Below are 18426 nucleotides of genomic sequence, written 5' to 3'. Positions count from 1 at the left end.
ACAACAAGCCAGGTGAAAGAAAGAGCCTGGTAGAACAAGAAAGAGGTCAAAAAAGATGACCACAAAGGCAACGACCACCTTAAGGTCAGCATGCATTCACATTCTGACTACATCACCACTGTTGGTTTTCCAATCAGAGACTGAGAATGGCAGGTGAATTGGTTTTGATTTATAGCCTAGCGCAGCCTCTAAGTGTATGTTTTGCTATAATAAAAAGCTGGGTCACCCTATCACTCACAATTGGGATCTCTGCTGAAGAGGGGCTTGAATCCGTACTGTTACATGCAGTGTCTTTGCACAGTTACTTCTCATCGATAGCATCCATAGACTTTGTAACTATTACTGGATTAGAACAGTTTACATTTTCAATTGGTTGTATATCTTTTCAATTACATTTTTCCATGTGTATTTTCATCTCACTGTTTGCTCTTTTTTGTCTGCTTTCATCAGTCTGATTAATACTTATTTCAACGAGTGTCCTATGGCCATAACCCTCAATGTACGTTTTCTTTCATTGTTGATTATCTTCATAAAAATTAAATCATTAGTGTTTAACGGACTAAGTTGTGGCCTGCGTTCATTCAATTTCTTAAATATTCATCAAATTGTAATAAGATACGAGTCCTGGATCGATCAAAAATATCGTACTGCTCCTTTAACTATCTGATGACCGAACTATGGAATGTATGGTATGCATTTCAGACTAGACGAAGTGTAGCAAAACAGGGAAACATTGTTTGTAACAATCTATCGTTTATAGACCTTTTATTTTATCATACCAGCTATTAACCAGCATGGCCTCTACATCTTATATAGGCTGTTTTGTTGTAGATTATCTCCTTGGAATTTGCTGAAAAAGTTATTATATAGTGTTGTTTTCATGTTATCCAGTGAAGTCATCATCCCTATACCGGATGGAGTAATGGTTTTTCCCACCGTAGCAGGGTCGGTTCTGCGGAAGACTCAATGCAAATCAATGAACTCAGTCAAAAGATCGGGGTTGGGCAAACGAAGTTCATACTGATTCACGGATACATTGCCATCGCTGTATAGTACAGTAGTATATGTCAAATACAGTATACTATTTAGGCCTACAGTAGTCTATAGTCTATGCTTTAGTGTAGCAAAGATACGATTTGTTTTAAAAACACATCTCTGGTCAAATGTACAACTTCTCCTAAACAGCCATTGGATACAAATAGTTCAAAATAAATCTGTTTTGGGACTTTGGAAACCGGCGATGATTTTTGCGAATTCTGCGAACATTTTTGCGAATTCTGCGAACCCATTGAGGACTCCGTATCGTAAGCAGGTAAATAGCCTATTTGATTATACAATTGTAATCCTCCTCACCACCAAGCGGACGTTATCCAAATCGCCAAGCAGGAATGTTTTGTTGGTCAGCCTATGGTGACGAATATCTTAATCGCAGAGAGAATTGAAGAACAGAAAGTTTCGTTTTCATTTGTAAACAGACTTTTACTGGGCATTTTAAAACGTATTTCAACTCATGTAGTATTAGTGGGTTACTCTGAAACTGCTCTATTCTCGTTGATTTCTTTCAGTAAACTGGTAGGCTATTGCTTCTGTTGTTTTTATGGTCCTTATGTCAGTGTATGTAGACCTTTAAAAGTAGCTACTCATCAACCTTTTCTGTGACCTGGATTTTAACCAACAATTCATTTAGTTCATGGTTTCTATCATATAGTTTGTTATCAAATGCAATTCATTTGATATGTCGTGGTAGAGAAGTGAAGGCATCCTCAAGAGAGGCTCTCTGAAATTCCACATTACCTTTAAACTTTGGAGATTCAGGAGCTTGCCCTCGCTATTGTAATGGGAAATTCCATGATAACAGAGTGTTAATGAGACAGATTTTTTTTGACGTTGTGTGCCAAACAAAAACCAATAATTGCAATGTTAAACAAAGCATACAGCTGTATTTACAAGGACTATTTTTAACAATTTCCACTGTATATTTTACAAAAACACACTTAGTTGAAGAACAGTGCAGATGCAACGTTTGGTAACAGAATGACGGTTTATGCTGTTTCTGCAATCATTCTCTTACCAAACTTTGCACCCGCACTGTTCTTCAACTAAGTGTGTTTTTGTAAAATGTTCAGTGGAAATTGTTAAAAGTAGTCCTTGTAAATAGAGATATCTGGTTTGTTTAACTTTGCAATCAGTGAAGAATCGGAGTCTCATCGCCACTCTGTTACTGTGGAATTGCCCTCGTGTTCCAATGTAGAACTGGTTCAGCAGCACTGCCTCAAATGTTGATATTTGACCTATTTATATTACTGGAAGGATTCTATGTAAACCATCCTATATCACTTTTTCACATTTTTCAAACCTACAACAATGTAACAATCCACCCAGATAACATTGAGGTCATGAAGAAATGTATTGGAATGACCTTGATATAACTGAGTGATAATTTGGAAAATATGATGTGCCTCTGTAGCTTGCTGTTTCGCATGTTAAATGAATGCATAGTGGAATGTAATTCAATCATGCATCCGATTTTCCCAACTTAGAATGGATTAACATTCCTGACATAATGAAACGATTGACGGTGTTGGATGACTTCAGGATTATTCATATTCGGTATAATTCAAGTCTGCTGTCATAACAAGAGGCCAGTTTTAGTTCAGTGCTGGGATAGTGCTGTGAGGGCGCGGTCTGTGTTACTGGAAGCCCAGTGTATTTCCAGCTCGGATATGACGGCTCTGCTGGTCTGGAGCATGCTGATAAGAGGCTGGGTTCTCCTCATCACACTCCCTTAGACTCTGGAGCTCAATAGGCATGCAGATGTATGAAAACAAGCAGGCTTTCAGTCCTGTAGAAAAGAGAGTTTCTATCCTTTTAGCATGTGGGTTTAGCCGAGGGAACTGCGGGCATTTTCCTCAAAGATTGTCTTTGTTCATATATATCTTGAGCTGATGGCTCACTTCCTAGTTGGGGGCCTGATGATGAGATCAGACGATTATGTCGAGCTATAACATTCATTAAATCTTCTCTGTCTCTTCACTATTACGTGGAACAGACTGAAAGTTATGTATAGAAAGTTAAAACAAGCCATTGAATACGTTGGATTGCTGTGAAGGGCGACATGATAATGAAGTGCTTGTTGTTAAAATGTTCATAAAGCACAAATATCCAACAACACCATCTTTAACATTACGAGAATAATCGACATGGCTCTCAACCTATACCCAATGCTTTCTGTACCATGTGCACTTCATACCAGATGCATCTGTTGAAAAGGTGACTGTGATTGAAGGACCTTTACAGTTAACAGAAAACACGTGAAAGAATTGACTGTTTTTTGTAAAGTGACCTATCAGGACATGATACTCTTTGACAGATGGCCTGGAGATTACATGTGATCCTTCTTCTTGCATATTACCTGAATTCATGGTATTTGGGGCATGTTTAAAAAAAAAAAATCCATGCAATGATTCTCAATCAGGTTCTACTGTCAGTGTGACCTAGGAAGACACATGTCAGCTTTGACCTTTTATCTCCTTTTTCTCGTGTCTTTTAGGCTAGGACTATGTATTGAGTTATACGGCCAACTCAATAGGAGAATATCCAATGCCACCTTTGGGTCCAGACTTTCAATGTATTCTTTATTTAATGCCCTTGCATAGTAACATTGTTGTTAACAGAACGAGACATGATGCTGAATGATGACTCATACAACAGTAAGTGGTTGAATTTGTGATATCTGACCATGGATAGTGAAAGGTGGTTTAAAATGGAAACTCCTGTTCCCTATAGATCCCACCATGAGATTTATGCCCGAAACAGAAACATCCAGGGAATGCAAGATAAACATGGAATAGTGGGGTGTTGGGTTTCTTCCGCTGTATTTCATGGAATGGACTTCCCTGTTCAAAAAGTACAGTGCCAAAGACCAGGGTTATTTTTGGCAGATTGGAATAAGAAAGTTGCATTTATGTCAGTTGCAATCTTTTGTCTAGAGGTTAATAATAGCCCGTATGTCAGATATGATGCTTGATAGATCAATTGTATCTCAAAACCTCTAGCCGATATGTTATGACCTCAAGCATGCACGCCATGGTGATTAATGTCTTAACCTGTCCTCCCACCATATAGAGGGAAAATACATGGGATCCTTCAAACGCCAAGAGTCCCGTCAGAGTTAATCGAGGACAGCCCTCCGAGATAATTTTAGAGTCATAGCAGCACTCTTTGTGAAAAGGTAGTCATTTAATTTGAATAGTTTCACACCATATAAAGAGCTGTAAGTGTCAGAAAGGAAAACAATGAAGGAAATGAAATACTCATCATCGTCGTCTTGAAAACAGCGGGTCAAGTCGGTTTCCGTGGTGAAGGTATGTGAACCGGAAAGGAAGAAGATCTCTTGCTTGGAACGAGTCCATCTTGAGGATTGCGCAATTCTGTCACCACTTCATGCTTGGGATTCCATCAAATCAAATTGTATTTGTCACATGCACCGAATACAGGTGTCGACCTTACAGTGAAATGCTTACTTACAAGCCCTTAACCAACAATGTAGTTTTAAGAAAAATAAGTGTGAAGAAAGTATTTACTACAATAAACTGAAGTAAATAAATATATAGATATTTTTTAGGGCCTTCCTCTGACACCGTCTGGTATAGAGGTCCTGGATTGCAGGAAGCTTGGCCCCAGTGATGTACTGGGCCGTACGCACTACCCTCTGTAGTGCCTTGTGGTCGGAGGCCGAGCAGTTGCCATACCAGGCGGTGATGCAACCAGTCAGGATGGTGCAGCTGTAGAACGTTTTGAGAATCTGAGGACCCATGCAAAATCTTTTCAGTCTCCTGAGGGGGAATAGGTTTTGTTGTGCCCTCTTCACGACTGTCTTGGTGTGTTTGGACCATAATAGTTTGTTGGTGATGTGGACACCAAGGAAATTGAAGCTCTCAACCTGCTCCACTACAGCCCCATCGATGAGAATGGAGGTGTGCTCGGCCCTCCTTTTCTTGTAGTCCACAATCATCTCCTTTGTCTTGATCACGTTGAGGGAGAGCTTGTTGTCCTGGCACCACACTGCCAGGTCTCTGACCTCCTCCCTATAGGCTGTATCATCGTTGTCGGTGATCAGGCCTATCACTGTTGTGTCGCCTGCAAACTTAATGATGGTGTTGGAGTCATGCTTGGCCATGCAATCATGGGTGAACAGGGAGTACAGGAGGGGAACAAGCACGCACCCCTAAGGGGCCCCCGTGTTGAGGATCAGCATGGCAGATGTGTTGTTACCTACCCTTAGCACCTGGGGGTGGCCTGTCAGGAAATGCAGAGGGTTTAGTCCCAGGGTCCTTAGCTTAGTGATTAGCTTTGAGGCCACTATGGTGTTGAACGCTGAGCTGTAGTCAATGAATAGCATTCTCACATAGGTGTTCCTTTTGTCCAGGTGGGAAAGGGCAGTGTGGAGTCCAATAAAGATTGCTTCATCTGTGGATCTGTTGGGGTGGTATGCAAATGTGGGTGGGTCTAGGGTTTCTGGGATAATGGTGTTGATGTGAGCCATGACCAGCCTTTCAAAGCACTTCATGACTACAGATATGAGTGCTATGGGTCGGTAGTCATTTAGGCAGGTTACCTTGGTATTCTTGGGCACAGGGACTATGGTGGTCTGCTTGAAACATATTGGCATTACAGACTTGGTCAGGGACAGTTTGAAAATGTCAGTGAAGACACTTGCCAGTTGGTCAGCGTGTGCTCGGAGTACACGTCCTGGTAATCCATCTGGCCCTGCAACTTTGTGAATGTTGACCTGTTTAAAGATCCTACTCACTTCGGCTACGGAGAGCGTGATCACACAGTCGTCCGGAACAGCTCGTGCTCTCATGCATGCTTCAGTGTTAGTTGCCTCGAAGCACGCATAGAAGTAATTTATCATGTCTGGTAGGCTCGTGTCACTGGGCAGCTTACGGCTGTGCTTTCCTGTGTAGTCCGTAATAGTTTGCAAGCCCTGCCACATCTGCCGAGAGTCGGAGCTGGTGTAGTAGGATTCAATCTTAGTCCTGTATTGATGCTTTGCCTGTTTGATGGTTCGTTGGAGTGCATAGAGGGATTTCTTATAAGCGTCCAGGTTAGAGTCCCGTTCCTTGAAAGCGGCAGCTCTACCCTTTACCTCAGTGCGGATGTTGCCTGTAATCCATAGCTTCTGGTTGCGGTATGTACGTATACCTGATGTGGTATACTCTTCAATGCAATCAGAAGAATCCCGGAACATATTCCAGTCTGTGCTAGCAAAACAGTCCTGTAGCTTAGCATCTGTGTCATCTGACCACTTCCATATTGAGTGAGTCACTGGTACTTCTTGCTTTAGTTTTTGATTGTAAGCAGGAATCAGGATGGTAGAATTATGGTCAGATTTGCCAAATGGAGGGCGAGCTTTGTACGCATCTCTGTATGTGGAGTAAAGGTGGTCTATAGTTTTTTCCCTCTGGTTGCACATGTAACATGCTGGTAAAAATGAGGAAAAACAGATTTAAGTTTCCCTGCATTAAAGTCCCCGGCCACTAGGTCCCCGCCCATAACTCATTGAGTGCGGTTTTACAGCCAGCATCAGTTTGTGGTGGTAAATAGACAGCTATGATGAATATAGATAAACTCTCTTGGTAAATAGTGTGGTCCACAGCTTATCATGAGATACTCTACCTCAGGCGAGCAAAACCTCAAGACTTCCTTAATATTAGATTTCGTGCATCAACAAATAGACACAGATCTTGCCAATGCACGGAAAATCCAGCCAGCTGTATGTTATCCATGTTGTTGTTCAGCCACGACTTGGTGAAACATAAAATATTACAGTATTTAATGTCCCATTGGTAGCATAGTCTTCATCGGAACTCATCCAGTTTGTTATCCAGTGATTGCACATTGGCTAATACAGTGGTTCCTCCTTTAAAAGTTGTGAGCTTGCAACGCAGGACTTAGAGGTACCCAGCATCACAGCTTCATTGCTCCAGACCACCTCAAGGGGGAGTTAGAGCACTCATTATGCATTTGGGTCCCAAGGTTTTTATATGACCAATCATATGGAGTGGTTCCAATGACGAATTTTGACGCGAGCCACCCTTGCCCTGTGGCGTTCTTCAACAAAGATGGCTTACAAAACATTACGGTGGAACCAGATGTAAGTTGTTATAACGTAATAACGAGTCAAGCTAAAAATGTACAATTGAGAGGAATATGTTAGTTAATGTAGAGACAAACGTTTGTGCACATTTGTTTGTCATAAAGTTAATTTTACGACTAGCCAACATTAGCCAGCTAGCTAGTGTTAGGAGAATTAATTTGTAATTCGTTTAATGTTTTAGGGACTCCTGAGAAAACCAGCAAACCAGGCTGTCATCTTGTGAAACAGTGGATGTAAAGAATCTAGCTAGCTAAAGCATTTACTGCAAATTGAATGTACAATTGTGTAAGCTTGCCTTGCAATGTAGCTGAAGTAACATAGCTAGCTAACTATTTACTTGCTTATTGTGTAGTGGAGGATAAAAATAATTGTATGCCTATGGATGTGTAGCTAGCTACAGTATGTAGCAGATCTGTGTATGGACCCTAAAACGTTAGGTTCTGAACTAATATTCATTCCAATCTATGAACCTCAGCTATCATAGTTGTATCAACTTCAAGTCTGAATGGCATTAATGAAGCCTATGGGTAGAGTAGAGTATAATAACTTTATTGTGCCAAGGATGCAAGTCCTATATACACATGTACTGTAGTTATTACCACGCATGAGATTCCCAAATTGTAGCCTGTACATTGAATATATTCACTGATTTACTCGTCCTTGGCGGTTCAGGAATGGATCTCTGAGACATTCTTTTTCAGCCACATCATACTCCATTATTTGAATGATGCTGTGTCTGCATGTATCTATTACAATTATACACTTCAACAGTGTTTACTACCCCAGCTCCTGGGACATCAATGATTACACATTGTAACTATGCAATAGACTAGAAACATGATTGATTTGTAATTCATATATACAGAAAAAAACAATGCACATCTAACTCCCTTCATCTGATTTAATCTGAGGACACAGGATAGTATTTCAATGAGATACTTAATTTCAACCAGTGGAGAATGTGAAACGCTTTATTGAAAGAAGTTCATTATCCAGGTGTTTTAAATACATAAATGCATTATAATTATGATAATTGTAATATTATAAATACAAGTTCAATCTGTACTTCAATGCACATATGGTGTGCATTATAAAACGAGGAAGAAAGATGAGGTGGGGAGAGAGGTGTAGAAGACAGAAAGGGAAAGAGGTAAGAACAGCGGGAGACAACATATGATTCATGAATTACAGTGCTACCCTGATATTCTCTCAGTTCATAACAATTGCGGTGTCTCCTAACCAGCCTCGGGCCCCTAGTTGGCCTGAAGTTTATCTTAAGAGCGGGTGAGGTTGCGATGACGGGACTGGCTTCCTCTCTCACATCAAAACATACCTGCAGATGAGAGAGCATGATTAAGCCTTGTTTTTTTATTCTACCACGGTCAGTCATCTTAAATCAGGAGGTGAAATGCAAAACTGACCTTGGATCATTAACTCTGGGACTACTAAATCTCTGTCTATATTTCAATGTAAAGCATCTCTTTAATAATACTTCCTGTTGACCCGACCAAGTGACCTCTCACTTATGATCATACTGTGCACTCTGTGTCAGCCTGTTCAGATGCGAGAGGGGTTCACCAAAACAGCTGATATAACCTAGAGGATTTAGGGGGGAGGGGGATGAAGTGAAGAAGAGAGACTGTTATTGTGTGTGTGTGGTCTCACCTGGTGTCCACACTAAGTGGCTACAGAGTACTTTATGCTGAAAAACAGACACATGAGGACAAACAATAGAAGATAATGTCAATATAAGATACTGTATGTGACGCAGACACCTATCGGAGTGTACCTGAAACGTTTAAATATAGAAGGCTATGTGTCTCACCACTTGATTATTGCAAGGCTAACCCACAGGGAAATCATGACTTGGCAGCAACAGATAGTCTAGTGAAAATGCCTGTGTTTATGTGGTGTAAATCTGAAAATTAGCAGCTGACATCTTAAGGGTTTTTTAATTAATCTGAGACAGGTTCCATGTACAACAAGACAGGCAGAGATGGAGAAAAATAACACAGAACAGTTTAATTAGCTCTGGTTATAGACACTTTTGCCAGCAATAAAGCTTCCACGGCCTGTTCCTCGGACAGTGAACATCTGGCAATATCTACATTTTCGACCCCTAGGTCAGCTCGCTCTCTGAAAGTAAAGAAAACAGCTTATTTTTTATAGATATGAAAACAATAACTGAGAAATGACCGTTCAATCTAAAGCAGCAGATGTCGTTTTTAGGATACGTCAATACAGCCCAGTGCTGCTTACCTGAGATGCCATCTTCAGAGGTGTCCGCTTTGACTTCCTTTGTGTCGGGAAAAAAAAGTTGCTTTCAGAACAATTATTTTTGATTGAAAATAAATCAAATGTACCTCCATAGCATATAACAATTTGCCTGTGAATAACCACACATTTATACAAACATGCTACTGTATGCAGAATTCTTGACGCACAACCAAAGCTGCTGCCATATCCTGCCAGCACGCCCACAAGCGAGCCACTCAGAAGCAGAATGATGACCCGTGGAAGAGGGAAAGGAATGAGATTTGTTGCAAGTTGGCGAGGAGGACTAATAGCTGAACAATAGACTATTCAACCTTTACTAAAGAATAGTCTAATAGCCGAGCTAGGTGTGAAAAAAAACTCCTATCACAGACCAGATTTGCCCTAACGACCAAGGGGTAGCTTGCTACTCAATTCAATGAAGTAATGACTTTTCAAATAGGTAACCTTACACGTTATGTTGGCTGATAATTTGTTTGCTACGCTGTCCTTACGAACCACATAGCATATCATTACAGCAGTATGTACTGGTATGTTAGCTAGCTACCTAACGTTAGTAGTTATACATCAAACCTGCCAGTATATTAACTATAGGCTATCTAACTACCCAACGTTTATTGACTTGAGTGTTCTCGTCATTCTTAGCTTAGCTAAATGGTATAGTCGTTGTGCTTTCTCAATGGACATTCGGGTGCTTTCAGAAATTTGCTCTGGCTATCTATAGGCTGGACAATAGAACGAGTCAAATTTCACCCAAGGCAGAAAAACGGCTTAAGAACGTTGGCTAAACTGGAACACTAGTGCGAGCCCATAGCAAATTCATGGAATCGAACGTTCGCGGAGCCTGTTTTGACTGGAGTGATGCTTAAAATTCCATTAAAAATGTATCTCTTTTTATTTTACCGCTACAATCTGTTCGTCGGACAAAACTGGAAAAAAACTACTTGTGGAGGAAGTAAACATCTGCACCTCGATGGTGTCAACTGTGCATATGTCTGCGTAATGAAAAAGTAGGGAAAAAATAAAAACGTCGGGCTATTTCAGGTCTAGCGATCGATGACAAACGAGCTCGCTGCCCAGAGGAGCGAGGAGGAGATTCTCCTGATTTACTATGGTACCCGTGTAACAGTTTTACTTCCTTCTCTCTCCTCGGCCCCTACCTGGGCTTGAACAAGGGACCCTCTGCACACATAGACACCAGCCACCCTCGAAGCATCGTTACCCATCACTCCACAAAAGCCGCGGCCCTTGCAGAGCAAGGGCAACAACTACTTCAAGGTCTCAGAGCGAGTGACGTCACCAATTGAAACGCTATTAGCGCGCACCCCGCTAACTAGCTAGCCATTTCACACTGGATACACCCGACTTGAAAAAAATCAAAATATACACATTGCAAGATATTTGCCGAAATAGACAGACATGCCTATATTTCCCCCATAGGAAACAATGGGAAGACTGCAGAGTTCCAATATTATTTTTGTTGTTTACATTTTAACTATAAAACAATGTGAGCAGGTCTCATTACCAACAATAGCGAAGCAGGCATTGTGATATTGAACAATAAGCTGGGAATAGAACGTTTGGAAGGTGAGTTGGTGCCACGGTGCTCAATAGAACTAATAGGAGCTGGCAGGGTGAAAAATGCACAAAAATAAGGCCTGTTTTTTCGCGATTACTTCAAAACGACTGCAAGCAGCTGGGAAATATTATGAAACTGGGCTCCACGGCGGATGTAATGAACTAGTTTTTATCAGAAAAGAACGTTGTTAAAATGTTTGTGTCCAGCCTACTATCTACACGGATTTCAGAGCACTCTCGTCTGAGTGTACCAGAGCGCAGAATAATTACTTTACGAGCGCTCAACACGCGTTGAATATGGCCGGTGTCAGTAAACATTGGAAAAAAATAGTAATTAAATTGTTTCCAGCAGCACATTTTAAAGTCACCAACACTCTGGTTAACACGAAAACTGCCTTACCAGCTCTGCTAGGGTGAGTAAAATGGTCAGAGTGGTCTCATTTGTGTCTGGAAGTAGCTAGCAAGCTAGCCAACGTTAGCTTGGGTACTTGACTGCCGTTGTAAGGCCAGAACTCTCAAATCAACCCTACTCCTCGGCCCGAACGTCCAGTGTGCGCTCCGAGAGCGAAACGGTCTGAATTTACAAACGGACAATTTTTTTCTGAATGGAAACACCATAATATTAATCAAATTAATGAAGCCAAATTTCTTAAAATCAATCCCATATACTACGTTATTACAAAAAAGGTTCTAAATTCTCTGGTAATGCCAATACGGAATACTATCAATTGCTTCTCAAAGATGCCCTCTGGTGGTCAAACTAGTAATAACTTGCAGTAACAGAAGAAATGGCTGAGAATTAAATGACGTGCCACAGAATGCTGCAGCAGCACGCAGGGTGTGCCGCAGTATGACGCAACTTTTAAAGGAGGAACCACTGTAGGACTGATGATAGAGGCGGATTACCCACTCGCCGTCGGATCCTTACAAGGCACCCCGACCTACGTCCCCGATATCGCTCTCTTCTTCATGCGAATTAAGTAAATCCTTTGCGTCCGACTCGTAAAAGAAATATATATCTTCGTAAAGTACAAGGTGAGTAATCGCTGTCCTGATATCTAGACGCTCTTTTCGGTCATAAGAGATGGTGGCAGAAACATTATGTACAAAATAAGTTACAAATAACGCAGAAAAAACACACACAATAGCACAATTGGTTAGCTGCCGTTTTACGGGCTCCTATCTCCTCCGGCGCTATTGTTTCATCTCAGCTTCCTCTCTTGTGATTCCTAAGAGGGGGAAGGGTGATAATCAGTGTCAGACACAGAACAGACACACAGATCAGTTTTAGAAGAGGGCCAGCTTTTAAGATCATAACATATGTGGCCCTACTAACAGGAAGCATGCTACAGATGTAGGATGTTAATTTCATCATCCTGTTGCAGGAGAATGTTCCTGCAATGCATTTGATGTTTAAAAAGTCTTCTGAAGTTTGTAATTTACACTTTGAAATATCAGACTTGGTTTTCCCTTACGAAAAATGTATCAACCCCTATAAAAATGTCCATAATTATAATCCACATAACATTTTTTTTTTGTTAATCCACATAGCAAACTGGCTCAAATTAAGATCTTACATCTGTGTAATAGCCTATTGCTCAATCACACAAGGGATCTTTTCTGAGATGTGGAAAACAAGCTATTCTTGACACGGCCCATCTGATTTATAGATGCTGATTGAATTAGAGCAAGCATCTTGGATATATATCTGAAATTCAATACTGGAAGAACTGGTCGACACATTGTTCGTGTACATAACAGAAATTCTCATCTCTTTCCATTTGATTCGAGAGGGTACATCGTTGGCATCCGGCAAGTTACAGAAAATGGGTGGCATGTCATTGTTTCAATCACGCTGATCCTCAGAGTTCAGAAATAGCAGTACTGGTCTTGAGGTTGAGTCACATTCTGCGCCATACCTTAAGTCTGCATGTTAGTGTAGGGGAGCATTGGAATGGGAAGAAAGCCATGTTGGGGGTGTGGTTGTTAAGATGTCTAGTTTGGAGTCAGTCAGTCACCAGGAGGCGATGGCCTCGGAAGGGCTCACTCTTTCACGGACAACCATCCTGTCTCACACTAGTGTCAGAGCAGATTTGCAGGCCTCTCTGGACCCAGTTTGTGCTGACTTCTCTCTATGTATCATTGCTCTGTGAAATATGAATCCTCACACTGGGCACCCACTCAATAGTCTCAAATGATGGAGTATCGGGACAGTTCATTTTTTAGTATGCACCAATATGGAAGATTTAGCTGGGCCACACAACGATATGCTTGTGGTGAAGACAGATGGTTTTCTGGTCCAGCGCACTAAAATACTGTTATTGGTTACAGTGGGAGTGAGTAATAAGAATCTCTCTGTGTAGCTCGTGGTGGAGACAAGATTCATGGACAAAGCTGAGGGTTGGAATAAGATCCACGCACACTTTGTTAACCCACTAATGAAATGCAGACTTTCATTGTTTCATGATTACTCTCTGGCTGGCAATCACTAGCTCTGCAAGACATCAATACAAATTTAACAGATATATTTATTTGAGCAATTAAATGGCCCTGCATCCATGCGGCAAGCCAATGTAGTCTGCTTCGTTTTGAGAAGTATATTTCTCTCTCTCATTTTCTCCCTCTTGTTTAGATAAAGGGAACACCAGTATTGCACTTCACACCGACATGTTGTTTTGTCTTGGACTGACACCATTCTGTGTGTTTCCCTTTGGCAGCCACCTGTTGCCTCCTCCTCCCAGCCCATGGCTCCGCCCAGCCCCAGCACCAACAGCAGCACCAACAACAGCAGTAGCTCCAGCACTGCAGGTTGGGAGCAACTCAGTAAAACCAACCTGTACATCCGAGGCCTTGCCCCAGCCACCACCGACCATGATCTGGTCAAGCTTTGCCAGCCGTGAGTACACTTCCTTCACCTTTTGATTACAGCTATTGACTGGTTATTGACTTGTTGGCTGTGGTCACCAACACCATGACTGTGGTAGAGAGATTCAAAGCAGCAGTTACTTATTTGACTTGAGTTGGAAATAATAACAGCCTGTTCAAACCAAATCAAATCAAATTTTATTCGTCACATGCGCCGAATACAACAGGTGAAATGCTTACTTACAAGCCCATAACCAACAATGCAGTTTTACAAAAAATACATGTTAAGTAAAAAATAGATAATAAGAAATAAAAGTAACAAATAATTAAAGAGCAGCAGCAAAATAACAACAGTGAGGCAACACAAAGGGGTACCGGTACAGAGTCAATGCACAGGGGCATTTTTTAGGGTCTTCTTCTGACACCGCTTTGTATAGAGGGGAATGGGGGATACCTAGTCAGTTGTACAACTGAATGCCTTCAACTGAAATGTGTCTTTTGCATTTAACCCAACCCCTCTGAATCAGAGAGGTGCACGGGGCTGTCTTAATCAACATCCACGGCGCCCATGGAACAGTGGGTTAACTGCCTTGCTCAGAACGACAGATTTTTACCTTGTCAGCTTGGGGATTCGATCCAGCAACCTTTCGGTTACTGGCCCAATGCTCTAACCTCTAGGCTACCTCCCAAGGTCCTAGATGGCAGGAAGCTTGGCCCCAGTGATGTACTGGGCTGTACCCACTACCCTCTTTAGTGATGCAACCAGTCAGGATGCTCTCGATGGTGCAGCTGTAGAACATTTTGAGGATCTGAGGACCCATGCCAAATCTTTTCAGTCTCCTGAGGGGGAATATGTTTTGTTGTGCCCTCTTCACGACTGTCTTGGTGTGCTTGGACCATGATAGTTTGTTGGTGATGTGGACACCAAGGAACTTGAAGCTCTCAACCTGCTCCACTACAGCCCTGTCGATGATCTCCTTTGTCTTGATCATGTTGAGGGAGAGGTTGTTGTCCTTACACCACACTGCCAGGTCTATGACCTCCTCCCTATAGGCTGTCTCATCATTGTTGGTGATCAGGCCTACCACAGTTGGGACTGAGCACGCACCCCTGAGGGGCCCCCGTTTTGAGGATCTGCGTGGCGGATGTGTTGTTACCTACCCTCACCACCTGGGGGCGGTACGTCAGGAAGTCCAGGATCCAGTTGCAGAGGGAGGTGTTTAGTCCCAGGGTCCTTAGCTTAGTGATTAGCTTTGAGGGCACTATGGTGTTGAACGCAGAGCTGTAGTCAATGAATAGCATTCTCACATAGGTGTTCCTTTTGTCCAGGTGGGAAAGGGCAGTGTGGAGTGCAATAGAGATTGCATCATCTGTGGATCTGTTGGGGCGGTATGCAAATTGGAGTGGGTCTAAGGTATCTGGGATAATGGTGTTGATGTGAGCCATGACCAGCCTTTCAAAGCACTTCATGGCTACAGACGTGAGTGCTACGGGTCGGTAGTCATTTAGGCAGGTTACCTTGGTATTCTTGGGCACAGGGACTATGGTGGTCTGCTTGAAACATGTTGCCATTACAGAAGGTTTGTTTGAGGGCATAGCAGGATTTCATATAAGTTTCTGGGTTAGAGTCCCACTCCTTGAAACGACAGCTCTACCCTTTAGTTCAGTGAGGATGTCACCTGTAATCCATGGCTTCTGGTTGGGGTATGTACGTACAGTCATTGTGGGGACGACGTCATCGATGCACTTATTGATGAAGCCAGTGACCGATGTCGTGTACTCCTCAATGTAATTCCGAAGTCATCATGATATGTCATTATTTGTCAGACCTCTGCAAGCATAATTTCTTTGAATCTAACTCATACAAAGAAAGGAACACTGAGTGTACAAAACATTTCCATGACATGGACTGACCAGGTGAATCCAGGTGAAAGCGATCCCTTATTGATGTCACTTGTTAAATCCACTCTAATCAGTGTAGATGAAGGAGAGAAGACAGGTTAAAATAAGTATTTTATTAAGCTTTGAGACAATTGAGACATAGATTGTGAATATGTGCCTTTCAGAGGGTGAATGGGCAAGACAAAAGATGTAAGTGCCTTTCAACGGGGTATGGTAGTAGGTGCCAGGTGCACCGGTGTGAGTGTGTCAAGAACTGCAATGCTTCTGGGTTTTTCACACTCAACAGTTTCCCGTGGGTATCAAGAATGGTCACCACCCAAAGGACATCCAGCCAACTTGACACAACTGTTGGAAGCATTGAAGTCAACATGTGCCAGCATCCCCGTGGAACGCTTTCGACACCTCGTAGAGTCCATGTCCCGATGAGGCTGTTCTGCAGGCAAAGGGGGGTGCAACTTAATATTAGGAAGGTGTTCCAAATGTTTTGTACACTCAGTGTATTTTCAGTGAAAATCAAAATACTTTAACATTATGTTTGGTGTTGCATGGTCTCCTTGTGATGTCACAAGGCTATATGAAGAACAAGACCTCAGTTACCAGTGGACCGTCTCCCTGTGCAGTTAATAGATAAATAGATACTAATAAGGTTAGATGACCCACTGTAGCTCAGTTGGTAGAGCATTGCACTTGCAACGCCAGGATAGGGGGTTTCGATTCCTGGGACCAGCAGAATGTAAAATGTATACACGCACGACTGTAAGTGGCTTTGGATAAAAGCGTCTGCTAAATGGTATATATTATTATTATTATTATTATTATATTACTGCGGTGTTTTAAGTAGAACCTAGCTGGGACAGGTCAGATCACTGGACCAGAGAGGGAGAGGGAGAGAGAGAGATAGCAGTGAGTGAAGGAGGGGGGATGGAGATATTTGAGTAGATGATGGCCAACACTGCAAGGGGAGAGCTGACAGGGGCATTACATCTGAATTTAAAATGAAAGATGATATTGGAAGACTACAAGGGCAAACCCAGAGAGCCTTAGCAGCTGACAGTATCTGAAGCGAGACAGTGGGGAGTTTATGTATGCAGAGGATAAAGGAGCCATCCCAGCCCGCTCTCATCCAGAGCCCCATTGTGTTATTGTGTACCTATCTATGGAAAAGACCACCGAGGTGACTTTGAAATCTTATTTTCATCTCCCAGACCCCCTGCTTTAGCTTCCCCCCCACCTCCACAATGTGATGTTGACTTTGCAGCACATTCAACCCCTCGATCTCCCAATCGGCTGGCATAGATCCTCTATCCCGTGTTTAGAAAGAGAGATACAGAGTGATAGCTGCTGTTTAGCGACCTACACCACACACAAGATTGTCTGGAACACACACATCTATGTTTACTTCTCCTAAAAAATTACTTAAAGGGGAATTTATTAATTGAAGAAAGCAAACCGGTATTGAATGTTTGAGTCCTGCACGGGTTAGTTTTTTGGAGCTGCACCCGCCCTGTGCCGGCCACATTAATTCCGAGCACCACCCGATACCCGATATCAGGACAGATTTTTCTCCGCAACCCGACTCTCCCGCATATAATTATCCTGAGAGCTGACCTGTGACCCGCCAAATAACATACATTTATTTAATTGTTTTTATGACTCCAAAGTCGGCCCAACTAGGTTATTAGGCTATTCCCTTTCCCTGTATTAATTAATTTGCCTGCATGTTTTTTCAACATTTCGATAAAAGGAAACCATGCCATGAATTAAAAACGATATGTTCTTATTTTCACAATGCTAAGCGGCACATTGACAATTCAAATCGCTTAAAAAAAAAAAAAGGAGCCTTCGAATTAGCCTTCTTACCTAATGAAAGACTATAGCTGACATAACAAAACAAAACCTTTATGCTTAGATAATCAAATAGCTTAATAAAAACTCCAATAAACAGTTCCCAGATTCAAATAGGCTACAGGCTGCAAAAATAGCCTACATTTATTTAGTAGGCTAAAGGCTACTCAAATGTTTACCAGTCTCACAGGTTTAAACTTTATATGGCCTGCATATGGTCTAAATTAACTAAAGCCTGAATTTATGTAATAATGAACTCTGGTTAGGCTACGTTAGCCATTTTCGCGTAAGCTAGGCAAGCCAGGGAAAGTAAACTTGAGAACACTGTCGCGCGTGTGGGGAGGGAACATAATCTCTGAATTTGGACAAATTAGTAATGTTTTAGCACCACACAACAAGGTTAAAAAAATATATAAGATCTTGATTTAAAATGTTTCCGACCCGCAATATATTTGTTCTGAACCGGGAGCCGACCCGTGGGTTGAAAGAATGTTTTAAATTCCACCCGCCAGCTGATTTATTTTGTGGGTTACCTGCGGGGAACCATGGGTATCTGACCCGATGCAGGACTCTATTGTATGTACAGTGAAAGGCAGTTAGATTCACTCTGATAACGTCATGTACATAAGGGAGTCATATCCAGACCATCTCTAGCACTGTTGATGGTTTGTCATAGCGCAGCCGCTGGCTGTTGCCATTTTAAGATTTGGGATTAGAGCTCACTTTAGAGATTCCGGGTCAACGGTTCTTGCTCTTTTACCCTGTGTTGTAACTAGCTTAATCCTTCCCCTGACTGAAAT

The 18426-nt window shown here is 42.0% G+C and overlaps 1 protein-coding gene across 4 annotated transcripts in view; it reads left to right on the top strand.

Annotated features, from left to right (window-relative positions):
• The first annotated feature begins 962 nt into the window (after positions 1 to 962).
• LOC106586183 (RNA-binding motif, single-stranded-interacting protein 1) overlaps positions 963 to 18426 on the top strand; it is a 42115-nt gene continuing 24651 nt past the window's right edge. For 2 of the 4 annotated variants that reach the window (XM_014173152.3, XM_014173149.3), the window contains exons 1-2: positions 963 to 1312; positions 13732 to 13910. In XM_014173152.3, coding sequence (XP_014028627.1) covers positions 1241 to 1312; positions 13732 to 13910 — 251 coding nt within the window. In that variant the 5' untranslated portion in view covers positions 963 to 1240. The remainder of the gene's footprint in view (positions 1313 to 13731; positions 13911 to 18426) is intronic. The other 2 variants (XM_014173153.3, XM_014173150.3) reach the window with 1 other exon arrangement.

Source organism: Salmo salar, chromosome 25 (assembly GCF_965601325.2).
Source record: "Salmo salar chromosome 25, fSalSal1, whole genome shotgun sequence".
Taxonomy (NCBI): domain Eukaryota; kingdom Metazoa; phylum Chordata; class Actinopteri; order Salmoniformes; family Salmonidae; genus Salmo; species Salmo salar.
The sequence above is the reverse complement of the archived record's forward strand: the minus strand, read 5'-3'. Positions and strand labels throughout refer to the sequence as shown.